The 27315-nt window shown below is 42.1% G+C and overlaps 1 protein-coding gene across 1 annotated transcript in view; it reads left to right on the top strand.

Moving 5' to 3' along the window:
• The window catches only part of LOC307069603 (uncharacterized protein), a gene marked incomplete at both ends in the record, with an annotated part of 55694 nt that extends 36109 nt beyond the window's left edge, over window positions 1-19585 (top strand). Inside the window, 4 exon segments of the mRNA XM_079727985.1 lie at window positions 230-645; window positions 2449-3003; window positions 18477-19308; window positions 19310-19585. Coding sequence (XP_079584111.1) covers window positions 230-645; window positions 2449-3003; window positions 18477-19308; window positions 19310-19585 — 2079 coding nt within the window.
• Between the last annotated feature and the right edge of the window lie 7730 nt (window positions 19586-27315).

Genomic DNA, 27315 nt, shown 5'->3' with positions numbered 1-27315 from the left:
CTCTTACCTCCCCTTCTGGTGTCTCAGGAAGGTGAAAGCCTTGGCCTGAGGCTGGCAGACAGACAGTAGGGAGGGTGGAGTCCCATATGCTACCTGAAGTCAAGGTAAGAAACCTGAGTTAGGACTGAGGGGCCACTGACTCCAGAAGAGTGGGGCCTTGTAAAATCCTGCTCCTCAGAAGACCCCAACAGCTTCGGACAGATCTGGTTCATCCTGACTTCCAATTCAGAATTTCCAAGAAGGTAATGCCTTTGTTCTGAGGAGCACAGCTTCAGGGGAGTGGAGGGTGGAGGCCTGGGTCTGGTCAGGCCTCACGATGAGGACCCTGAATGAGGAGCAAGAGGACCACTCACTCCAGAACAGAGGAGAATGCAGAGTCCCACCCCTGACGTCAGCCCCAGGAGGCCCAGGACAAAGCTTTCTGGCTGACGTGCCCCCTCTTTCCACTGGGGGTGGTCTCAGTGAGGCGAGGGCCTTGGTCTATGGGGAACAGCCTCACTCAGTAGAGACTGGAAATCTAGTGTCTCTAAATGGGGATAGAGGGACTCCACGTAGAACACAGCCCTGCCACTGGATGCCTCCCCTTGGCAAAGCCAGGAATGTTGGCATGATGCGCCCCACACCTTTCCTTTTAGAGCGTCTCAGGTAGATGAGGCACTTGGTCTCGGGGCCAGCCTCAGGTGAGCACAGGGAGGAATTCCAGGTCATGCCAAGAGCCAAGCACAGGACCATGAGGACTGAGGGAACCACCCAAATCATAAAAGTGGGGACGCCACAGAATCCCTCCCTTACTGTCGGCCATGAGTGACCACAGGCAGTCATGCCCACGTGAGGCAACCCTCACATCCTCCTAGGTGGTCTCAGGGAATTAAAGGCTGCAGTATGAGAGCACAGGCCTCTCTAGGTCACGGGAAGAGTCAGCGTAAGGGCTCTGAGTGAGGACCAAGGGGAACACCCAACCGAAAAGAGAGAGGAACACATGCACAGCCCCACCACCCTCTCGGCCCTGGGAAGCCCCAGGCAGGGGCAGTTCCATGTGTCACCCACTTGCTTCCAGCTCCGGAGGACTCGGGTCAGTAGAGGGAAGAGTCCCAGATCCTGACAGACTGAGGACTACTGAGGTCACAGACCCCAGCAGAGTGGAGCCGGGAGAATCCTGCCCTCTGCTGTTAGTCCTCAGAAGCCCCTGAGAAATAGCTGTGGCTACACGTGGCCTACTCTGACTTCTACTTCTGGGGACTCAGGGTGGTGAGGACTTTGCTCTGAGGCTGGCTGACTCAGCATAGGGGAAATTTCCAGGTTGTGCTAGGAGTTGGGGTGAGGACCTAAGGCTGGAGTGGAGCATGAAAACCATAACAATGGGGGCAGCACATCATCTCTCCCCTGCTGTCAGTCCTGGGAGACGCCTGGATAGATGTCAGGCCGAGCAGAGGCAACCCTTAACTCCTCCCGGGGTGACAGAGAAGTGAGCACAGTAATAGGTGAAGAGAAGGAGAAATTATAGGTCTTCCCAGGAGTCAAACCGAGGAGGCTGCGTGAGGACTGGTGCGGCCAACCATCATAAGGCCTGGGTTTGCCTGCCACAGCTTTCTGCCTTCAGAGACCACAGGTAGATGTGGGAAATCAGGCTACCCTCACCTTCTTCTGTTGGGTCTCAGAGGGCTGTGGGCCCTTCTATGAGCACATGTCCTCAGGTAAAGAGAGAGGAGCCACAGGCCTTCCCAGGAGTCAAACTGAGAACCCTGAGTGACGACTAAGGGGAACATGCCCCACCCCCTGAGCTGTGGGGACGACAAAGAGTCAAGTGCTGCCCCTGCTTTCAGCACTTGAAGGCTCAGGACAGGGCAGTCGGGCCGAGGCTCCTTTACATCAGGTCTAAGGGAGGTGAGATCCTCAGCCTGAAGGTAAAGCCATTAGAGGGCAGAAGGGTGGGTCCCAGGCCCTACGTGAAGCCAACTGAGAGCAGTGAATAGGGACTGAGGACCCAGTGATCCCAGGAGAGAAAGGACTCCACAGAGCTGTCAGCACTGTGTTCCCCCTGTCAGGGCGGTGAGCTGGGGCACCCCTCACTTCCTCCTCATGGGTCCCCGGGACCACCGAGGTGTCAACAGCAGAGCAACAGAGGGGAGGAAGCCCAGGCCCTGGCTGCCGTCCATCTAAAGACCCTGAAGATGAACTGAGTGGACTCCCCGCCCTAGAACACGGAAGGTCCCACTGGCAGCCCCTTCTGTCACCCCAGTGACACTCAGGTAGGCTGGTTGGCTGTGCCCCAAGGCTCACCCGACCGTCCTCCACAGGGCTCTCAGGGGACAGGCTGAGCAGGAGAACAGGAGCCCTGTGGGCCCTCGGGCAGTGCCCTCAAGGACCCTGCAGAGGCGGCCTTGGTTAAAGCCAGGGAGGACTCTCCCCGCTGAAGGTGCTCACAGCATCTCCTTGTCCCTCCCCCAGGTGCCCTCGTTGCCTGCCTTCCTGCCCACACTCCCGCCTGCTGGCCCTGACCTGTGTCATCATGCCTCGGGGCCTGAAGAGCAAGCGCCGTGCCCGGGAGAAACGCCGCCAGGCCCGGGGGGAGACTCAGAGTCTCAAGGGTGCCCAGGCCACTGAGGCGGCGGCGGCGGCGGCAGAGATAGAAGAGTCGCCCTCCTCCCCCGCTTCTGTTTCTCGGGGTACTCCCCCGAGCTCCCCTGCTGCTGGCACTCGCCAGGAGCCTCAGGGAGCCCCAGCCACGAGCTCTCGTGCTGCAGGGGTTTCATGCCCAGGATCTGAAGAGGGTGCCCAGAGCCAAGGTGAGGATAGCGAGTCACAGATGAGCGGGCCTGCCCCATCCTGGACGGTTCGCCTTTCCCTCCCCTACCTGGACACTGGTGGTTGCAGCATGCCCAGAGATCCTCCCTCTCGTGGTCAAGGACCACTGCTAGGTTTCCAGCCGTACCTGGACCAAGCAAGACAAAACCGCCAGCACAGGTTGACGCAGGCACACCAAGACCTAAAAGGTGACTCAAGGTAACCCCGGGTTCATTATGCCTCATTTGTAATTACTTAGCATTGCGGCTTTTGCTTCCCCGCCCCACCCCATGGATTCTGCTTGGGTGCTTACGGGTAAGTGCCTGCATACTAGCAGGAAAGTTATATAACCTAAAGCTGTCAATCGATTTGTCAGTCAAATAACACAGGACACAGGGAGGGACCACCACTCTACAAAACACAGCCCTACCCCATTGCGGGGCTGCTTCTGGTTTCCAGACAGCCCGCTCTCCTGCTTTCTCGGGAGTGTACTTCTGCTCTGCTTAACTGAACTCTTGCTACTTAAAACTGCTCTACGCCTCTCGATTGAATTCTTCCTCCTTGGGAGGGCAAGAACCAAGGAAATCGCCATTCTGCCGGTGACAATATGGATCACATATCCATTACTTTTATCAGGTACAAGTTAAAGTTTTGATATTTCATAAAACAAATTTAGAAACCTTCCATTTTTTTACGACCTAGAACAAGAAAACACAGCAATGGAAGAGGGATTTCCATGGAACTGTGAATAGACTCGGCAGTAAAATAATGTGGGTCAAGTAAAAAAGAAAAGAAAAAGAGTAAATGGTGGTACATTTTTGGTTTGTCTTATTCTTTTAGTGCTTCTTTTTGTAAAATTGAAAGATGTTTTCTTAGGTTATTCAAGATTGTGAGAGAAATTAAACAATAATAAAGTAGACATCCTTATCGTTGCCACTCTTATTCCCAACCATTAATTGAGCATCTACTCTTTGGAAGGCTCCATGGCAGAACTGGGGATGGTAAGAAAAAGAAGACTGAGCCACTGTCCATAGAACTTTAGAGCCTAGGAGCTGCTGCCATATCAAGAAGATGGTGAGACACGCTCTAAGACCTAAATAAATGACAAGTTAAAACGAGGGGTGAGAAAGAGAGGAGGTTCCAGATGAGAGCAGTCAAGCGTAAATGCTCTGAAGCAAGGAAGTCTAGAGCTTTGGGACACTGCAGTTCCCTTGAGGAGGTGACTTTAAGTTAGGCGGGATGGTGGGCTAAATGAGGCTGAGTGAATTGTGGTGGGGGAGGGTGGGACCCTTAGATGGTGGGCCTCAGAGTTGAGAGACTCAAGACTGGAATGGAAGATTACCCTGAATTTTTACTTTGGGACTGTGGGTAAAACAGAGAGAATCTCCACCGGGGGCAGGAATAAAATGGGTTCCTTGTCCCTGTCCCAGTGCAGGTGAACACAGTGCACAAACTAGGTGTTTGAATCCCATCGCCTCCAGGGAGTTTCTGAGAAACAAGGAGGATACTTCCTTGAAGTGAGATGTCAAGAAGCCACTGTGACAGCACTCTTTGCACTGGGGTCAAAGGGCCAGAGGCCACTCCATTAAAGGGATGTTCTACTACTTATCTTAAGTGTAATCTGGGGAACTCCAAATGAAGGCTATATTTTTGGTGGTGGTGGTGAAATTATAATGAAAATAGGGGTGGTTTGGATGAAAAGGCACCTGGGAGGGAAGCTGTTGGTCCTTGAAGCAAATTCTAGAACCTCTGAGTAGCATCCAGCTGGGAGAGACTCCTCTACACTCAAATGACATATTTACAAATGGGGAAATTTTATATAGTTTTACTGTCTAAGCAGTTTTGTTCGTTCCAAAGGTGCTGCGTATTTTCTGACATCTCATGAGATTAAAGAAAAAAATCCCAAAGAGTTGGTATTATGGTCTGGGGTCATAGTTATTGTAGTAATAAATGCCATTCTTGAGATACCATTGTTGCAAGTGCTTTAGAAACATCGCGTATATTACAATAGCTCTATATGATCAGACTCACTTTGCAGATGATGAACTTGCAATTTTCTCAAGTTCACAAGACTTGTGACAGAGCTGGGAATAGACCCTTGGTCTGAATTCCTCTAGAGGCCACACTGTTCCACTCTTCCCAGCCTGAGGCAGACCTAGTATCCTTTAATTCACTTGTCTCCTCACTACTTCAAACTCTATTTCAGGCAATTTAAAAAAAAAAAAAAGGAAGCAAGCAAACAAAAAACCCTGTAGCCAAAGTACTATAAACAGTCCTGATGAAGGAAGGTTAATACAAGAATAAACCATAATTTGGGGATTGTCTGTGGGCTTCATTTACCTAGAGTCCTCCTGCCCCTCGCTCCAGGGTTCCTTGAAAGCTCACTGCCCTGGTCCCAGCACGTGTGTTCAGCTCCAGCACTTTCCCACGTTAGAGGTCCTTTCTCCTGAGACTTCCCCAGTGTGCCCTCAGGTCCAACTCTGGAATCTGTTAATGGTGCATTGAGACTGGCCTCTGAATAAATACACCAATGAGTGAGCTTACCTAGGAGGTCAATATCCAAAGCCTCCCTCATAAGTTGGAGATGAGGACCTGAATAGACATTTCTACAAAGAGGATATACCAGTGTCCAAACAGTACATGAAAAGATGCTCAATATCATTAGTCATTAGGGTAATGTATACAAAAAAGACACAGTGGGATACCATTTCACTAGGTTGGTTATAAAAATGGAAAATAACAAGTGTTTGCGAGGATATGAAGAAATTGGATCCCTCATACATTGCTGGGAAGAATGTAAAATGGTTCAGCCTCTTTGGAAAACAGTTTGGTAGTTCCTCAAATTTAAATAAAGAATTACCATATGACCCAGCTATTCCATCCCTAGGTATATAACCAAAATAACTTAAAAATTGTATTCAAACAAATCTTTGTACCCAAATATTCAAAGGAGCATTATTCATAAAAGCCAAAAAATGCAAACAACCCAAAATTTCCATCACTGAAGGAACGGACAAAGAAAATGTGGTATATTCTTACAATGGAATGTTATTCAGTCATAAAAAGGAATGAAGTACGGATAACTGAGAGACCATGGATGAACCTTGGAGACATTATGATAAATGATAAATGAAAGGAGTCAGAAGCAAAAGGTCACATATTATATGACACCATTTACATGAATTATCCAGGATAAACAAATTCACAGAGACAGAAAGCAGATTGATGGTTGCCCGGGGCTAGGGAGAGGTATGAGTGAGAAGTAACTTTTTGAAGGGTAAGAGGTTATGTAAGCAGATAGGGTAGGCGGTCCCTGGAGAAAGAGAACCAGGCATGGATTTCTTGACATAAGAGAAGCCATTTTTGGCCTAAGCCATTTTGTGATCTAAGCCGTTTTAAGATCATTTTGTGAACCTGGAGACAATGTTTGCCCTTGAACACACCTCCGTAATAATGATCTTAAGGGAATAAAAGAATGCAGCAACCAAAGACTGTTATCAGGCAGGAGTAGTAACAGTAGCAAAGGTAATAAGTCAGTTGTTAAGACTCCCAGTCTTTTCAAGGGTAAAGATTAGCCTGAAGCACAATCTTCAGCTGTTCTGCAGAATTCAAACCCCCCTCGAATGATCAACCACCACCAGGTCAACTGGAACCTAAGGAATGATGACGGTAATCTTTTCTGACCCTTGTGACTTCAAACCCCTATAAAGCTCGGACTCTGTTGACCTTTGCCCCAACTCTATGCTGAATTCTCCTCTGCTCAAGGCCCTTCATGAATATGCATGTACCCTTAGCTTCAAACTTCCCCAGTTCTGCTGTCCAGGGAAACACTGCTTTGGGAAAGATCCCCAGGGTTCTCCTGCCTTGCTGCAAGTAATAAATCCTTCCTTCTCCTGCTCTTTGACTTGGCTGTGTATTTGGCTCGACACCCACCAAGAGGCAAACCCAGTTTTCGGGGAGCAGTTACCTTTTGGAATGAGGAATAGGTTTGGAACAAGATAGAGGCGGTAATTGTACAACATTGTGAATGCAGTAATGCCACTGAATTATTCACTTTAAAATGTTATGTGGATATATATCAATGAGTTATATTTTTAATATTATATATAATACAATGAATAGATTGATTGATCCCACTATACATACACTATGTATAATATATAGGTATATGTATGGATGTAAAATCAATGGAATGATAGAATCAGATAGAATGAGAGAATTACCATGCTACAGCCCCTAATGGATTAACAGATAAGGGTGAAGATGCTCACCAACTGTCAATACCACCAGGAAGCAGAAAACAGACACTACATGTCTCCGAATGGAAGCACACAGCTTTGTCTCAGGAGTGAACTTGCCAATAAACAAAGTGGTAAATCAATAAGCCTTAATCTGAACAAGCTGTTTCCTACAATTATTGAGGATTCTTGATGCTGAGGTTCCAGTTATATTGGGTTCATTATTTTATTCTCTGTAATGTTGTATATGATTGTTTTTATTATAAATATCATGCCTTTAAATTTGAAAACCCAAGTAAAATGGAACAATTTTTAGCAAACTATAAATCACTAAAGTGAAAATGTAGTCTAAACCCAGAGCAGCATCAAAATGTTCCAGGAGAATCCAGGTTTGGAGCCCCCTCACACCAAATGATCAGGGAAAAACTAATCACCATCTTATTTAAATTCTTCCAAACCATACAAAAAGATAGAAAACGGATCAACCATTTTAATAGGGTAGCCCTCCTTGATACAAAGTCCAGATAAGAATGCCCCAGTAAAAGGATACTCACTCATAACCATGTGATTAAATGAAGAAATGGGCTCTAAGGAACACAAAGATATCATATTAGAAAATACTGACCGTTGGAAATCACTGCATTAACAGAGAAAGGTGAAAATGCATTTCTAAAGGGAAAGAATATTTGTCTCTACACTTCTCAGCCTGTTGACACCAAATGTATGGGTTTTTTTTGTTTTGTTTTGTTTTGCTCACACAAACCAATTCTCTACCACCAGCTGAGTATCCTACAATTCAATTCTGACAATATCTACCTGCAGTTAGCATCAGATCCCACAAGGTAAGGGCTCATTCCCACAAGATTGCCCTACACTTAATCCAAACCCAGGTCTTCCATAATTCTGACTGACTGGCTATAAATTGGGGACTCCCACAACCCCCTCCCTGGGTTTGGTAATTTTCTAAAATGGCTCAAAGAACTCAAGGAAACAGTGTACTTACTAGATTACTGGATTATTGTAAAAGGATGTGACTCCCTAACAGCCAAATGGAAGAGATGCTTAGAGTGAGGTGTGGGGAAGGGGTGTGGAGCTCTCATGCCCTCTCCAGCTGCATCACCCTCATAGCACCTACATGCGTTCAGCAAACTGGAAGCTCTCCAGACCATTTTGGTTAGGATTCTTAGGCAGGCTTCATTACACAGGCATGCTTAATTAAGTCATTGGCCACTGGTAATTAAGTCAATCTCCAGCCCTTCTTCCCTCAGAGGTCAGAGGGTAGGACTGAAAGTTCCTAGCCCCTGATCACATGGTGGGTCCCCCAGGCAGCCCCCCACCCTTAGGGGCTTTCCAAAGGTCACCTCATTAACATAAACTCAGGTGTGGTTGAAAGGGGCTTGTTACCAGTAACATGAAACACTCCTTTCACCTTTCTTGCTCTTTTCACTTAGGAAACCCCAAGAGTTTCGGCAGCTCTGGGGTCTAAGACCAAACATATATTTCTTAGTATAAATCACAATATCACAATTTAATTATATGCAGGGGTAAAGAAAGGGCCTTTGATAAAAATTTTACACCAGTCCATGGTAATAACTTTTCGCAAACTTACATTAATAGGGAATTTCTCTTCTGTAAAATCTATACATATTAAGCATACTTAAATGTGGAATGTTATCAGAATTCCCAATAAAATAAGAAACAAGACACGGATATATGGTACCGTCTCTACTATTTGACAAGAATTTTCCTGCTCTGCCACGTGAACATCTTGGAATGTCCTCACAATGACAAAAAGCTGAACAAACTGAACATCAACAACTCTTCTTAGATCCATCAGAGAATTGAAGTTACAGGGAAAACCAATGCTTCAAAACTGAAGATGCAGGCAAATACAGGGAATCACAGCTCTCTGGGAGCAGAATGTCCTGGATCCAGGAAGGAGTAGAAAAATTTACATTGTACTTGATGCAACACTGGAAGCTATGTGTGACAAGCTTCAGAGCCCAAAACTCCTAGGAGCCGAGTCTTAGGGGAGCCCACACACTTCTGTGAGTTTTACCTTCTGGGGTCTTAACAGGTTCTCATGGTAAAGATCCAAGAAAAATTTCCTCATGCTTCTGGCATGAGGGGGACATAAAACCTTTGGAAATACACCTAGGAGAAAGTAACCATTTTGAAACACAGGCCCAGATGTTTCTGTTCTGTGTACTTTCCTAAACCAACTAACTTGGATGAAGGGAAAATCAGAACTCCAGCTCCCTCCAGACTTCCTATGTCACATAACAGGGGGGATAAAAGCTGAGAAGCATTTGTGAAGGCAATAGCCCAGGGGCACAGAGCCACGAAAACATGGAGAGCTAATCACAGGGTTATAGAACACTTCCCGTACACCCTACCACTGCATCAACAAGGTTCCAATATAATACCAGAGGACTACTGCTGAAAGAACTGCAAGGCTTAGACTACTTATGAAGGTGTTCCTAGGGAAAACCACAGACAACAAGAACACTCAAGGAAATTGAAATCTCAGGCGCCTGCAGTAAGAGCAAACAGTAAACACGACATAACTCTTATGAAGATAAACACAAGGTCCCATGCTAAAGGCCCTTTAAATCGGTTCCTATTATCCAATACATTAAGTCCAGCCTTCAACGAAAAATTATAAGATATGCTAAAAGGCAGAAAAGCACAGTCTGATTAAACAAAGCAAGTAAATTAACCACACTCAGATATAGGAGATAATTTGGAATATCAGACTAAGATTTTAGAATACTTATGATTCATACGCTAGGCCTCTAATGGAAAAACTGAACAACCTGCAAGAATAGTAGGTAATGTATGTAGAGAGTCGGAAACTGTAGGAAAGAATCAAAAGGAAATGTGAGAAATCAAAAACATCGTAACTGACATGAATAATACCACTGATAGGCTCACCAGTAGACTGCACATGGCCAAGGAAAGACTCAATGAAATTAAAGATATACCTTGATAGAAACTCCTCAAACTAAAAAGGAAAGAGAAAACAAAATAATTTTAAAAAAAGAAAAGAGTAACCAAGGATTGTGGAAAAATTACAAGAGATGTAACATATGCATAGTGGGAATAATCTGAGAAGAAACAGAGAAAGAGGCAGAATTTTCAAAGTAATAATGACTGAGAATTTCCCCAAGATAATGAGAGACACTAAACCACAGGTCTAGGAAGCTCAGAGAACACCAAGCAGGATAAATAGAAAAAAAAATCTATACCTAGGCATATAATACTCAAACTGCAGAAAACCAAACAAAAAGAATTTTTGAGATGAGCTAGAGAAAAAAAGAACTTACTATAGAGGCACAAGGGTACCAATTACCAAGATTTCTCTTCACAAACGGTGCTAGCAAGAAAGGACTACAGTTAAATTTTTAAAGCATGGAAATGAAGAAACCCAACAACAACAAAAACACTACCACCAACCTAGAATTCTGTAGCCAGGGGGAGAAAATCCTTCAACAATAATGAGAAATAAAGACTTTCTCTGACAAACAAAAACTGATGGAAATTTGTCACGCAGATCTACTTTGCAAGAAATGTTAAAAGAAATTCTTCTGGGAAAAGGAAAATGATATAGGTGAGAAGCTTTGGCTGAGAAAGGAAGAGAGTAACACAAGGAATAAATGAAGATAAAATAAAGCCTTTTATTTTTAATATTTTCAGTTGATCAAAGAAGATAACTATTTCTTCAAAATGATAATATAACAGCAATGCATCCAGTGATTATACATTATGGATAAGAGAAATAAATGGCAGAAATGGTATACTTGCCATGTTATGAGATACTTGCACTAACCACGAAGCAGGATGGTGTTATTTGAAAGAGGACTTGAATAAGTTGGAAATGTATAATGCAAACTCTACAGAAACCACTAAAAATTTTTAAAAAGTATAACTGATATGCTAAAGAGGAGAGAAAATGGAATAACATTAAATCTTGAATTAAAACTAGAGAAGGCAGAAAAAGAGCAGGAGATTAAAAAAGAAACAAAGAGTAAGCTCAATGAGTAGAAAACAGTTACAAATATGGTCAATGTTAACCCAACTATATCAATAATCACTTTTAATGTGAATGGTCTAAATATACCAATTAAAAGGTAGAGATTGATAAAAAGATTGAAAACAAAGGAGACCTAACCCTATGCTGTTTATAAGAAACCCACTTTAAATATAAAGACATGAAATGACTAAAGTAAAGGGATGGATACAATAGCCAGGTCATGGAAGCAACCTAAATGCCCACTGACAGATGAATGGATAAAGCAGATGTGGTACATATATACAATGGAGTACTACTCAGCCATAAAAAGGAACGAAATTGGGTCATTTGTAGAGATGTGGGAGGACCTAGAGACTATCATACAGACTGAAGTAAGTCAGAAAGAGTAAAGCAAATATCGTATATTAATGAATACATGTGGAATCTAGAAAAATGGTGCAGATGAACCGGTCTGCAAGGCAGAAATAGAGACACAGATGTAGAGAACAAATGTATGGACACCAAGGGGGGAAAGTGGGGGTGGGGGTGTGGGTGGGATGAATGGGGAGATTGGGATTGACATATATATACCAATATGTACAAAACAGATACCTAATAAGAACCTGCTGTATAAAAAAATAAAATAAAATAAAATACAAAGGAAAAAAAAGTAAAGGCATCGAGAAAACTCTACCATGCTAATATGAGTGAAAAAAAATCTAGTCTAGCTATATTTATTTCAGACAAAGAATTATTCAGAACAAGAAAGTCAGGAATAAAGATGGGCATTACTTAATGATTATGTGGCCAATTCTCAAAGAAATCATGGCAACCCTTAATGTGTATGCACCAAAAAATTCTATTAAGATACACGAGGCAAACACTGATGAGACAAATCTACTCTTATAGAAGGAGATGTCAACACGTCTCTTTTCATAATTGACAAATCCACTAGGCAGAAAATCCACTAGGCAGAAAATCAGTAAGGTGCAGTTGAACTGAAAAGCAACATCAATTAACTAGGTCTAAATGACATGCATAGAATACTTAACAACAGCAGAAAGCACATTATTTTCAAGTCCACATGGAACATACACCAAGATAGATCACATTCTATGCCATAAAACACACATCATCAAATTTAAAAGAATATAAATGATACAAAGAATAATCTCATTCTGTGATGGAAATAAACTAGAAATTGATAACAAAAAAATAGCAAGAAAATCAAGGGTATTTGGAGATTAAACAATATACTTCTAAATAACACATGGGCCAAAGAGAAAATCTAATGAGAAATTTTAAAATATGTTTAACTAAATGAAAACAAAATTACAACTTATCAAAAGTTGTGCAATATAGCAAAACCAGTACTTAAAGGGACATGTATATCATTGAATGTCTATACTAAAAAAATCTAAAATCAATAATTCAAGCTTCTACCTTAGTACTGGTGAAAGAAGAGAAAAAAAGCAGAGGAAAAAGAAATAAGAAATCAAAGCAGAAATCAATGACACTGAAGAAAGGGGAAAAAAATAGAGAAAAACAACAAAACCAGAAGCTGTTTCTTTGAACATATCCAAAAGAAAAAACAAGATAACATTCTAACCAGGCTACTCAAGGAAAATAAAAAGAGAGAAAACACCAATTAAATTGCTAATAGTAGAAATGAAAGAAGGGCCATCACTACTGATTCCATGGACATTAAAAGGATAATAAATGAATGTTATAAACAACTCTATGCATACAAATTTGAAAAGTTAAATTGACAAATTTCTTGAAGATACAATTTCCCAAAACTAAACAAGGATAAATAGATAATCAGAATAGGTCTGTATCTATTAAAGAAATTTAATCTATAATTAATAAGCTTCCAATAAAGACAGCACCAGGCCCAGATGCTTCCACTGATGAATTCTAAAAAAAGTTTAAGGAAGAAATGAAAACAATTCTCTACAATCTCTTCCAGAAAATAGAAGCAGAGGGAACACTTCCTAATTCATTCTGTGAGGCCAGCATCACTCTAATGTCAAAACCAGATAAAGAAATTAAAAGAAAGGAGAATTGCAAACCAATATCTCATGAACATAGATGCAAAATCACCAACAAAACATAAGCAAAACAAATCTAACAATATATAAAAGGAATTATATACCACAACTAAGTGGAATTTATTTCAGGTGTGCAACATTTGAAAATTAGTAATCATAATTCATCATATCAATAGGCCAAAGAAAATAATCACATGATCATATCAATAGATGAAGAAAAAAATTTGATAAAATCCAATACCCATTCATCATAAAATTTCTCAGCAAACTAGAAGTAGAGAGGCATTTGCTCAGCTTGATACACTGAATAGAACATCTAAAAAAAAAAAACAGGTGAAACATCCTACTTCATACTGAGAAGATAGATGCTTTCACACTAAGATCAGGAACAAGGCTAAGATATCCCTTCTTTCCATGCCTATTCAACACTAAACTGGAAGTCCTAGCCAATGCAATAAGATAAAAGAAGGAAGCAAAAGATATACAGATTTGAAAGGAAAAAATAAAACTCTTTTTGTTCACAGAGGACATGATTGTCTATGTAGGAAATCTCAAATAATCAACAACAAGAAAACTCCTGGTATTAATAAGCCAAGGTTAATATACAGCAGTCAACTGTTTTCCAACAAACAAATGGAATTTGCAATTAAAAACCTAATACCATTTATATTAGCACCAAAGAAAGATTAATTATAAATTCTTAAAAAAATATGTGTAAGATTTATATGAGAAATACAAACTTCACTGAAAAAAATTAAAGAAGATCTTAATAAATAGAGAGACATTCCATGTTCATGGATAGGAAGATGCAAGATTGTTGAGATGTCAGTTACTCCCAACTTGATTTATATACTCAATACAATTCTGTTCAAAATTCCAGCAAGTTATTTTGTAGATAGCAACAAACAATCTAAAGTTTACATAAAAAATGAAAAGATCCATAATAACCAACTCAAATCAATACTGAAGAAGTTCAAAGTCAGAGAACTGATATTACTGGATTTCAAAACTTACTTTTAAGCCACAATAATCAAGACCATATGCTATTAGCAAAAGAACAGAGAAATAGACCAATGGGACAGAATAGAAAACCTAGAAATAGACCCCTCAAGCAGTCAACTGATCTTTAACAAAGGAGCAAAGGCAATTCAATGAAGAAAGCACTCTTTTAAACTCGCAGTGCTGGGACTAGACATCCACAAACAAGAAAAAAGAATCTAGATATAGACTCTACATATTTCACAATAATTAACTCAAAATGGATCACACACCTAAATGGAAAACTCAAAATTAAAATAAAATCCAGGGACTTCCCTGGTGGTCCAGTAGTTAAGACTCTGCACTTCCACTACAGGGGGCATGGGTTTGATCCTTGGTCAGGGAACTAAGATCCCACATGCCTTGTAGTGTGCAAAAAAACCTCACAAAAACAAAAACCAAAAAAAACCCCGAGAAGATAATATAGGAGAAAATCTTGGTTTTAACAACGAGACTTTAGACACAACACCAAAAGCACAATCCATGAAAGAAAAAAATGATAAGTTGAACTTCATTAAAATTAAAAACTTCTACTCTGTAAAAGATACTATTAAGAGAATGAAAAGACAAGCCACAGACTGGAAAAAAATAATTGTAAGATACATATCCGATAATAAACATGTATCAAAAATATACAATGAACTCTTAAAAATCTCAACAAGAAAACAAAAAAGTCAACTTAACAGTGGTTAAAAGAGCTGAACAGACACCTCACCAAAGAATATACACAAATGGCAAATAGCATATGAAAAGATGATCAACATCACATGTCTTCAGGGAATTTGGGAGATACCTATTAATATGGCTAAAACAAAAACAAACACCTGACAGTACCAAATGCTGGCAAGGATGTTGACCAATAGGAACTCTCATTCAGTGCTAAAGGGAATGCAAAGTGATAGAGACACACTGGAAACCGTCTGGCAGTTTCTTTTAAGCTAAACATAATCTTATCATATGATCTAGCAATTAAACGCCTACTTATTTACTCAAAAGAGTTGAAAACTTATGTCCATCCAAAAGCCTTCAAACAAATGTTAACAGTACACTAATTCATAGTTGCCAAAAACTGAAATCAACCAAGATGACCTTCAGCAGATGAATGGGTAAACAAACTGTGGTAGTCCACATGATGGAATGCTATTCAGCCATGAAAAGAAATGACATTTCAAACCACAAAAAGATATAGAGAAACTTAAATGTATATTGATTAGCAAAAGTAGCTAGTTTAAAAAGCCTACATACTGGGCTTCCCTGGTGGCGCAGTGGTTGAGAGTCCGCCTGCCAATGCAGGGGACGGGGGTTCGTGCCCCGGTCCGGGAGGATCCCACATGCCGCGGAGCGGCTGGGCCCGTGAGCCATGGCCGCTGAGCCTGCGCGTCCGAAGCCTGTGCTCAGCAACGGGAGAGGTCACAACAGTGAGAGGCCTGCGTACCGCAGCAAAAAAAAAAAAAAAAAAAAAAAAAAAGCCTACATACTGTATGATTCCATCAATATTATATTCTGGAAAAGGCAAAACTTCAGAGAGAGTAAAATGTTCAGAGTTATCAGGGGCTCAAAGTGAGGCTTTGAGGGATGGACAGGTGGAGCATGGGAGATTTTTAGGGCAGTGAAACTCTTCTGCATGATGCTCTGCTGGTGAGTAGATGACATCATGCATTTGTCAACCACTACAGAACTGTAAAACACAAAAAGTGAAATATAAACAATGGACAATAGTCAATAATAATGTATCAATATTATTTGATCAATTGTTACAAATGAACTTGTATCCATTGAACCAATACAAGATGTTAATAATAGAAGAAACTAACTGGAGGAAGAAACTGGCTGTATGGGAACTCTTTGTACTATCTGCTTAACTTTCTGTAGTCCTAAATCTGTTCTTTAAAAAAGTCTATTAATTTAAAAACTAGAAAAAAATCTGGACAAGAACACATAGCTTGTACAGAGCTATATATAACAATACCAAATAAATAAGTGTCATGAGTAATGAAAAGCAGAGGATAACAATGGTAATAATTTGATCCTCTAATTAAAAATCTAAGGAAATAGGCACAGAAAATAGTCAAACATATAAAGAACTTCAGAAACCTGGTGGAAAAAAAGATCACCACAGCAAAATCAAGAGACTGGCCTGAAACAATCAACAATTACTTAGATCATGTTAATAGAAAATACACCATAGACAAAAGCAACAATATAAAAAACATACTTAGAAAGAAACCATACAAAAAATGTATATAATCTATATGGAGGCAACAGTAAGAATTTCCTGATTGACTTAGGAAAAAGAAGTCTCAACCAGAATAGAATGTTATGTGTACTCGTGAGGCACAGATATTGTAAGAATATCGATTTTGCTTAATTCTTTCACAGATTTAGTACCTTATCCATAGCAGCTGATGACAATCAAACACAGGCTACTGTTTCCTGTACCCAAAATCAACCATGGAGAAATTATAGAAGGAATAAAGAAAAAACATTAACAAAAGCAAAAACATAAAACTAAATAATCCCTGAGGGACAATAAGTCTCCACTGAACTAGAACCTGAGTGTGGGCAGGTAGGGGGATGCCCTGAATTCGAGACAGGTCTGTAGCCTGCAAGAGAGGCAGATGACAGGATTGACTGGAGAAAAGCCTTTAAAGTTGAGCCCTGGATTCTTCCACTGTGCTCTGGGACCATGACTCTCCACTGCTTCACTGAAGGAATCTGAGGCAGCATTTCAGAGCCCACGGGCCAGGATGGCACCAAAGGGTGGTGTTGTTTGAAACAGAATGAGTACAGAGGCTGTGCAATAACCACCTGAAACCTCTTTAGAGGATCAGGACTGACCTTTTTAAAAAATCAATATTATGATCAAACACAAGGAATGGAAAGAATGAATCACACTTAACAAGGGTAGGTATTCTTTCATGAAAAAATGCATATACACACACACTTGTTAGAGATATAAATATATTTCTTAGTATGAATGAGGGTCAAAAAATAAAAGTGGCCACACTGGACTGAGCAACGTGAGATAATATAAAAGAGCTAGGTCTCACAAAATCCTGTAGCTTAGCCTCTTCTCCTCAGAAAGTAGATCTTTTAGAGTAGAAGGTTCCCCAAAGTCTAAGTATGGCTGGCGAACAAACGCTATGGGCCAGTGTGCCTTTTCTTTTACAGCCCACCATGTGTCCTGGGATCCCGCCTTACACTGCAACTTTCCCGTCTGGTATGTAGCCTTGGACTCATCCATTTTCTGCAAGGTTTGCAGGGAAACAGCTCAGAGGTTTCAGAGAATTAGTATTTCCCAGGAAGCCTTTAAAGAAGCAGCCAAGAGGAGGACACCCTACTGCATGCCTCCACCTTGAGGAATGATGCGACAACCCACCCCAGAATAGAGGAACCCGCACAGAGCCCCGCCCCCGCTTTCACTCCTGGGAAACCCAGGGCAGAGCTGTCACCATGAGGTACTGACTGACTTCCACCTCCAGGGTCTCAGGTCTCTGGAGGGGAGAGGAGATGCTGAGAGTGAAAGGAGGATGCTTAGTTAGAATTGCAGGAACATGCCTCCCTAGAGCAAAGGAGACATCATAGAACCCCCGCTCCAATTCGACGCGTGCTAAAAGGCTAGTGACAAAACTGTTCGGCCCAACGCACCGTCAGTTCTGCCTCGGGGTCTCAGGGAATGAAGACGTTGATCTGAGGCTGGTGGTCTCAGATCAACAGAGGAAAACATCCCAGGCTTTATTTGGCGTCGAGAGGAGACTGAGCAAGGACTGAAGGCACGCTCAACCCGGCACACACATTTGCTGTCCCTGCGGTCCACCCTGGGAGGTCCCCGGCAGGGCTGTCAAACTCCGGCGGGGGCTGGGGTGGGGGCGGCTTGGCCTGGTGCGGGTGGCGACACGAGCGACGACTGAAAACCCTAACAAAGGGGGGGTCTCATCAAACCCTGCTCCTGTTGTCAGCTCTGGAAGGCCCCAGCATGGGTGGCCCGCTAAGGCTCTCCCTCATTTTCTCCTGGGGTGGGGGGTGGGGTTTAGGGAGGGAAGGCCATTGGTGGAAGGAGTTTAGCTTCAGAGCGGTAAAGGGGAGGATGGCTGGGCCCTGCCAACAGTTGACAGGATGATCCTAAATGTGAACTGAGAGGATTATAGAGGGGACCACACAGAGCCTAGACCTGCCAGCCCAAGGCACACTGACTTCTCTGCAGGGGTCTCAGGGGACAGGCTGATCAGAAAAGGAGCCCTCTGGGTCCTAGTGCAGTGACCTCACAGAAAACTGCAGAGGCGGCCTTGGTTAAAGCCAGGGAGGACTCTCGCCGCTGAAGGTGCTCACAGCATCTCCTTGTCCCTCCCCCAGGTGCCCTCGTTGCCTGCCTTCCTGCCCACACTCCCGCTTGCTGGCCCTGACCTGTGTCATCATGCCTCGAGGCCGGAAGAGCAAGTGCCATGCCCGCGAGAAACGCAGTCAGGCCCGGAGTGAGGCTCAGCATCTCCAAGATGCTCAGGCCCCTGCAGGAGAGGAAGAAGAGTCTCTCTCCTCCCCCACCTCTCCTCTTGGTGGTAATCTCCAGAGCTCCCCTGCTTCTGGGTCAGGTAGAAGATCCCAGGGGTCTCAGAGAGCCCCATCCACTACCACTACTTCTGCAGGTGTTTCATGCACAAGATCTGATGAAGGTGCCAAGAGCCAAGATGAAGAAAAACCAAGCACCTCTCAGGCATCACTCAGCACTGATTTTTCCTGCAGAACCGCTGTAGACCAGACGGCAGTTCTGTTGGTGCAATTCCTGCTGTGCAAGTATAACATGAGAGAGCCCATTACAAAGGAGGGTATGCTGAAGCATGTCATCAGAAAGTACAAGGAGCAGTTCCATGAGATCCTCAGGAGAGCCTCTGAGCTGATGGTGCTGGCCTTTGGCATTGATGTGAAGGAAGTCGATCCCACCAGGCACTGCTATGCCCTTGTCAGCAAATTTCAGCACACCAGTGATGACAGGATGAGGGGTGAGGAGATCATGCTCAAGACCGGCCTCCTTATGACAGTCCTCTGTGTGATCTTCATGAAGGGCAACTGCGCCACTGAGGAGGATATCTGGGAAGTACTCAATGTGATGGGGATATATGCTGGAAAGAAGCACTTCATCCATGGGGAGCCCAAGAAGCTCATCACCAAAGATTTGGTGCAGGAAAAGGTACCTGGAGTACCGCCAGGTGCCCAACAGCGATCCCCCGCGCTATGAGTTCCTGTGGGGCCCGAGAGCCCATGCTGAAACCAGCAAGACGAAAGTCCTTGAATTCTTGGCCAAGATTCATGATACGGTCCCCAGTGCCTTCCCACTCTTGTATGAAGAGGCTTTGAGAGATGAGGAAGAGAGAGCCCGAGCCAGATTTGCAGCTATGCTTCGCACTGGTACCGTGGCCAGTGTGCGTTCCGGGGCCGACTTCCAGGGCAGCTTCTCCCACCTGTAGTGAAATCTGAAGCACCTTCCTGCAGTAGTGTAGGGGCTGAGGTGGTGTTGGAGGGATCACAGTGAATAGCATATTAGAATAACTTACAGATTTATGTTTTGTTGTTGAAGGTTTTCAAATGTTGCTTCTTCTTTAAAAAAGTTTAATTAGATTCAGAATCTAAGTGTATGAATGATATTGGTTACATACTTAATGCTGTTTATGAAGTTTAAGAGTAATAGTTTTGCCATTTTATTAAACAAATAGGGTAACCTTCCATCTTTTTTAGTGACCTGGAACAAGAAAAGATAGCAGTGTAATAGGCATTTCCTTAGAAATGTGAAAGAAATTAGCAGTAAAATAGTTGGGATCAAAAAATAGAGAAAAAAGTAGGGCTTCCCTGGTGGCGCAGTGGTTGGGAGTCCGCCTGCCGATGCAGGGGACGCGGGTTCGTGCCCCGGTCTGGGAGGATCCCACGTGCCGCGGAGCGGCTGGGCCCGTGAGCCATGGCCACTGAGCCTGTGCTCCGGAGCCTGTGCTCCGCAGGGGGAGGGGCCACAACAGTGAGAGGCCCGCCTAACCGCAAAAAAAAAAAAAAAAAAAAAAAAAAAATAGAGAAAAAAGTAAAAGATGGTCAATTCTTGGTTTCCCTTATTCCTTGTATTTTGCTGTTCTGTAAAATAAAAGTTATACACCTGAACTTGCTTCGTTTATTCAATAATATAGGAGAAATAAAATCATAATAAATTGTTCACATTTTTTCCCCTCAAACATTAATTGAGCATCTGCTCTTTGGAAGGCTCCATGGTAGTATGGAGGGTGGTAAGAAAAAGAAGACTGAGTCTTTTCCCATTGAATTAGAGTCTAGCAGCAGCTAACATATAAGGAAGATGGTGAGATGCCCTCTAAGACAAAAAAGACAAGCAAAAAAAAGGATGAGGGGGAGGGGGAGGGCCAGATGAGAGCACTTAAGTTTAAATGTCCTGAGGCAAGACAACTTGGAGCCTTGGAAAAACCTCAAGTCCTTCAGTGAGAGGTAATTTTCAGTTAAGATGGGTGGTGGGTCAGAGGAGGGTGTGTGAGGGTGGTGAGCAAGGGCCAGACCCTTGCGTGGTGTGTCTCAGAGTTGAGAAACTGAGCCTCCGATGGAGAACTGCTTTTAGCGGTTATTTTGGGATCATGGATTAACCAGAGAGAAAATTCCACCTGGGGAGGGAGTGGAAGGTGTCCTGTGCTCTTGTCTCAGTGCAAGAAAACACAGTGCACAAACTAGGTGTTTTATCCACATCATCACCAAGGAGATTCTGATAACTAAGGGTGATACTTCCTTGAGGTGGGATGCCAAGAAGCCACTGTGCCCATATCTTACTCTTTAACCTGGACTGGGAGAAACAGAGCCTGCTCCATTAGTAGGGTATTTTAAATGGGTTAATGTGAGTAAAATTTGGTGACACCTATGGGAGGGCTTGATTTTGGTAGGGGTTAAATGAATGAAAATAGGGGTGATTTGGATCCAAGGGCAGCTGGGAGGGAGAGAAGGAGTTGGTTCTTGACAAACATTTAGCTTTGAGTTGCATCCAGATGGGGAGGATTCCCCAACATCCAAATTAAACAATACATCCTCTAAGGGGCATGACTTACTAAGGTATATTTTCTTGTTAAGCAGAATTTTTGGCTGACTTGATGTTCAGTGTCCTATAGCACTGCATATTCTCAGATATCTCCTGGTTTAAAACAACAGCAAAACAAAACACAAAATCTCGGCAGGAGGGTTGGTATTATCTGGGTCAAAAAATCATGGCAAAAATTGCCACTCTTTAAAGTTTCAATGCACACCAGTCACTGTGCCAGGTGTTTTACATACACTATACACATTCCAACAGTCCTAGAAGACAGAACTTATCAAACACACTTCATTGAGGAAGAATCCGAGGCTCACAGAATTTGGTAATGTGCTGAGTTCACATAGCTAGTGACAGGGCAAAACTAGAGCCCTGGTCTGAATTCCTCCAGAGCCCATACTGTTCCGCTCCTCCCAGCCTGAGGCAGCCCTTCTGTCTCTTAATTCATTTCTCTTCTCACTGCTCCATGGTGTCTCTCGGGCAATAAGAAAGAGGAACTTGTAGCCAAAATATCAAAAGCAGGCCTAAAGAAGAAAGGTGAAAATGAGAATCAGACACAATTTGGGGATTGTCTGTGGGCTTCGTTTACCTAGGATCCTCCTGCCCCTCGCTCCAGGGTTCCCTGAGAGCTGATTGCCCCAGTCCCGGCACGTGTGTCCAGTCCCAGCACTTTGCGGCATTACAGCACCCTTCCCCTGGGTCTTTCCCAGTGTGCCCTCGTGTCCAGACTGGAACCTGACCTGCTGGCCAGCTCTTCTCGGCATCTTCCTCTGGAGGCTGCACTCAGCTCCCAGAGGAACAGACAGCCCATATCCCCTGCCCTCCCTCGACTCGGAGCATCCCGACTCCCTGCAGATCCCATTCCTCACTGTGGACCCCTGGGACAGCAGCTGCCCTTTCCATGTAACTGTTCACTTCAGACAGTGACGTTTACACACCTCCTCATCCCCACTGGGTGCCTCCACCACATTCTCAGTGTTTTCAAACCTGCTGGTGACTAGACTCTGATTTGGCACAGAATCTACTGGTTGTTAGGGTAATAACCCTGAAGTTAGAGAGGAGGTTTTGGAAGCCACCCTGGCATTTGCAGTAGAATTTTAATGGGCTGAATTATTTGAGATTGGCCACTGACCACATACCAATGATTGAGTTTACCTTTTTGGTCAAAACCAAAGCCTCCTCCATAAGAAGTAGATGAGAAAAGATCATCTACATAGACAGAACTCCTAAAAACTCAGGTGTACTTCTAGGAGGTGGAAAATGTTTCTGTGGCAGACGTGCCATCCTTGATAAGAAAAGAAAAAGTCAACATTCTTCCACTGCCTCTTGTCTCTATGTTTGCCCCTGAGGAAAATTTTGGTTTTGAGTAATAGTACAAATGCTCTTATTGCCCCCAGATTCTAATAGTATGGATAACTCACAATTCCCCTTCCCTATCATATTCCTCTAGAATTCATCCCTCTCCTCAGAAGCAACCACAATTAAAATTTTGTGTTATTTTAAAATTGATTCTAGACTTTTCCTTACATAGATGTGTTATAAAAATACATTGTGAGTTTCTTAATATACATGGATAACGGTGTACATATTGTCCCGCCTCTTGCCCTTGTCACTTACTAAAACGAATGCAGGGTCTTTCCGTGAGAGCACATATAGATTCATCTCACTCTTTTAACTACTCCTAAGTATTCTAAAGTGTGTATGTGCCATAATTAATTTAAACATTCTCCTCCTGATGGACACATAAGTTATTTACCATTTGTTGCTATGATTAATAGAACTTGTATCAACATTACTGAGCATGAATTCTTGGGCAAATATGTATGTTTTCTTATAGGAAATACATAGCAAAGTGCAAACTGGATTGAATTGGAAAGAATGTGTTGACTGTAAATTTTTATGAATATTGCTGATACTCTGTTCAAATAAAGCTGTACTGATTCATATTCTCACATATTAATGTATGTAATTTGCACTCTCACAGGCATTTTATTGTATCAACCTTTTAAATTTTGGTCAAACTTTTAGGTGAAAACATATTGTCTCACTGTTATTTTAATTTCCAGCTTTTCTAAGTAGGTTGAGCAGAAAATTAACTTAATCCCTCATCCATAGAAAGTGGGATTTCTTCAGTGATGCTTTGAGTATCAGAATTCCTCTGGGCATGCTTTAAAATTCTGAAATGTCAGTAAGATTTTTCTCTTTACTTTGAGAAAGAAGGATTTGATCAGAACGACCAGGTGTCAGTGAATGGGTTCAGACAGAACATCCCCCAGCCAGTGAGGAACATTAGAAAGAACCGGGGAGAGAGCAGTGACCAGAGTCCATGAGAGGGAATATGAAGTCGAGAGAGGCCAGAATTTCATGACACAACCTGTTATCTAACTGGTCTATAGCAGCTATAAACATTTTAGACTTAGGGCCTCTTATTCCAACTTAAGCCTTCCCCAGAAATCCAATCTGTGATTTGAAGGCAGTTAGGTTGCTGTATGGTCGCCATTATTTTTGGACTATATTCATCCTATTCCTACAGCTTAGACTTGTCTGAAATTGTACCAAATTACTTTGGGTGTTCAAAGAGGATGCTCCCCTCTGGCTTTTCAATATTTAAAAGTCTCCCAGCCATGTTTGTCTTCCAATAGTTGTTCAGCTCACTGCTCTCCAGTATTTTAACTCCCCTGGTAGTTGCTCTTTGCCCAGTCCCATGGAGTCCTGCCCTTTACGTGAGCAGCTTAATATTCAGTGAAAGACCCAAGGGGACCTTCTACAGATTTCTGGAGCATTAACTCTACCCAGCTCTCTTCTCTCCACCAACTTGCCCTGCAAATTTCAGCAGCTTTACTATTCCCAAACTCTACTTACTGTATCCTCAGTTCAATGAGTCCACTGCGCTCTGTTCTGGTTTATCCTCCTTGCACTACAGTCTAGACACTGCCTCTAAGCAGAAATACAGGGTCATTTGGGGAGCCTACCTTATCTGTTTTCCTACTTTTGGGGATCATAATGTTGTGCTGACTGTTTTCCAGTCACTTCATATATTCTGCCTATTTTGAAAGTTGTTTACAGCAACTAACGTGAAAGTCCTCCTGAATTTTTTATAATGGCAATTTTTAAAAACGTTTTATTTGAAACTACTTTTAGACTTATAGAAAAGTTGCAAAAATAGTGCAGAGAGTTTATCCCTCATCCAGCTTGTCCAATGTTAACATCTTAGGTAACCATCATACAAGTACCAGAACAAGGAAATTATTTTTGTCTTAGTAGCATTAACCAAACTAACTACCTCATTTAAACTTCATAATTTTTTCCACTATTATCCTTTCTAAAGATCCTAATCAGTGTCCCACATTGTGTTTAGTTGTTATTTCTCCCTGGACTCCTACAATCTACAATAGTTCCTCAGTCTTTCCTGCTTTTTCAATACACCGTCAGCCCTGAAGAGTATCGATCAGTTATTTTGCTGAATGTCCATCACTTTAGGCCTATCTGGTATCTTCTCATTACTGGACTGAGGTCATAGTTCCTTGAAAAGAGAACCACAGAGGGTCTTCCTTGGTGGCACAGTGGTTAAGAATCCGCCTGCCAATGCAGGGGACATGGGTTCGAGCCCTGGTCCAGGAAGATCCCACATGCCGCGGAGAAGTTAAACCTGCTTGCCACTACTGGGCCTGCACCCTAGAGCCCGTGAGCCACAACTAGTGAGCCCACGTGCTGCAACTACTGAAGCCCGCGTGCCTAGAGCTCGTGCTCTGCAACAAGAGAAGCCACCGCAATGAGAAGTCCATGCACCGCAACAAAGAGTAGCCCCCGCTCCCTGCAACTAGGGAGAAGCCCGCATGCAGCAACGAAGACCCAACGCAGCCAAAAATAAATAAATAAAATAATTTATTTAAAAAAAAAAGGAGAACCACAGAAATGGTGCCATTTCTTTCAACAGTGCACCAATATCACAGGGTTCCTGATTTCAATGCATCTTATTACTGGCAACAATGACCTTGATCACCTGGTCAAGATGATCTCTGCTGGGCATGTCCACTGTAAAGTTACTATGATTTCTCCTGTAGTCAACAAATATCTTGGAGGGAGATAATTTGAGACAGTGCAAATATGTTCTCTCCTCAGATGCACCGATTGTAGCACCCATTAGTAGGTTAAGTATGCAGTAATCACCACTGTGATATATGCCTAATAGTGGCTTCCATTTCCCTTCTTTAAGTACTTATTAATTGCAATTCCACTATGAGGAGGAGCTGTCGTGTCTCTTCCATCTATATATTTAATTATTTATATTGTTATGGACTCAGGAATTTTTTTTATTCTTTGGGTTATAATCCAATATTAGCATTATTTATTTTGTTGCTCAAAGCTTTGGCCATTAAGAGGTCCTTCTCCTAATGTTGTCTTCTTTCAACAATGCTCTCTTCCCCGTATCTTTTGAGAATATTCTTTTTTTTCTGGTTCTACAAGATGTTCCAAGCTCATTTTGATTTTTTCCATCTCAGCCCTGAAAGAACCACCTTTCCAAGGATCCTTGGTTCCTTTTATAGAAGAATGATGCTTAAGAAACCAAGATCTTGTCTCTAGGTATGCTGATTACTACTGGAATGTCATTGTTTCTAGGCTCTCTCAGCAGACAGGACTGGGAAATATTTGTGTATTAACTCATGTATACACACATATCTATTTTTATATCTCTGTGTGTGTGTGTGTGTGTGTGTGTGTGTGTCTGTAATGAGTTTATACTAATACCTCAGATTCCAATTTAACACCATAGGAATCATTTTAATCTCCCCAGTTTATTTAATTGTAATTTCTTTCTCCAATTGTAAGAAATCTTAGTTTTATTGTTAACAACCTATTTACTTATTTGTTCAATTCTAGTATTCACATAAATTAGTTTCAGAATGTCTTATCAATGCCTCTATGAGAAACACATTTACTGACTACATAACATTTGTGCACAGTTCTTTTCATTTTTATCCTTTTAGCATCCAGTCAAGTTATTGTTTTCTAAGGTTATTTGGGTTAGTTCTTTCCCCCTTACCTTCAGTATAGTTATGTTACTGATTTTTATTACTGGTAGTTTCATTTGTTAGTGTTTGTATCTCATGTTGGGTTTCTCCCACATCCTGATTGGTTTTAAATATTCATTTATTAATGGCAGCATTTCTTAACCAAGTATTTATTTCTATTGATTAATGCTTTACCAACAGACATCATCATACACACAGTAGATGACCTCATAATATCCATATCAGCTGGCCGTGATCATAAGGATGTGCCAAAAATATGCATCCAGATATTTAAATTAGAAAAATCTGTTTGTCTTGTGCATTCCAGGGGTACTTTTTTATTCAGGTGAATGCCTCATATTTATTCACTTTTTTCCACATACTAATTCACATACAACGGCTAAAATGTTTTACATTGCTACACATACCAGAGCTCATCCTGATCTTATGCACTGGACTTAATTCTTGAAGGCAAGAAATTTAATGTCTCCATATGGCCACTAAAACCAGCTGAGGAACTACTGTTTGTCATGATGTTGATGATGGGTCCTTTACTGCTTGTGTTTTTTTTTTTATTATTGTTGCCAAGTAACTGAAAAACTCATGCAGCAATGCTGAGGATAAGACCTTTCCCTATTAAGAAGAAAAAGATGACAGCCTGCTGTGTGAACAATAGGGAAACTACCCTTATCATTCCCAGCACAAACACTTCATCAGTAGGGGTGCATCTTTACAAAAAAAAACTCTTTTAAATTTTTCTGTAAAATATTCTGTTCCTGTTCACTGACATGAAACTTTTAGAGCTTTTAAAGAAAAAATAATATGTTAACTGGCAGGAAAAAAAAGGAGATAAAAATCCAGAAAATGTATTACACATCTGTCTTTACCAAATAGTTGGTATCTTAAAACTTCACATTAGGAGAGATAGAAGCAGTTATTATTATCACATGGCATCTTGCCCCACTTAATTCCAGCAGAATAAGCCACCTCCCACTGTGCTGTAGAGAAGGATAGTCTCAAGTCAGATCAAAGGCCAAGTTGTGATTATTGTGAAAAGAAGAGAAGAGGATTGCATACTCTTTTTTTAGCTATCTATCCTCTCAAGATATAATTTCCC

The sequence above is a fragment of the Hyperoodon ampullatus genome, assembly GCF_949752795.1.
Source record: "Hyperoodon ampullatus genome assembly, chromosome: X".
Classification (NCBI taxonomy): Eukaryota; Metazoa; Chordata; class Mammalia; order Artiodactyla; family Ziphiidae; genus Hyperoodon; species Hyperoodon ampullatus.
Note: the sequence above shows the minus strand (reverse complement) of the source record. Positions and strands in the feature narration are given on the sequence as shown.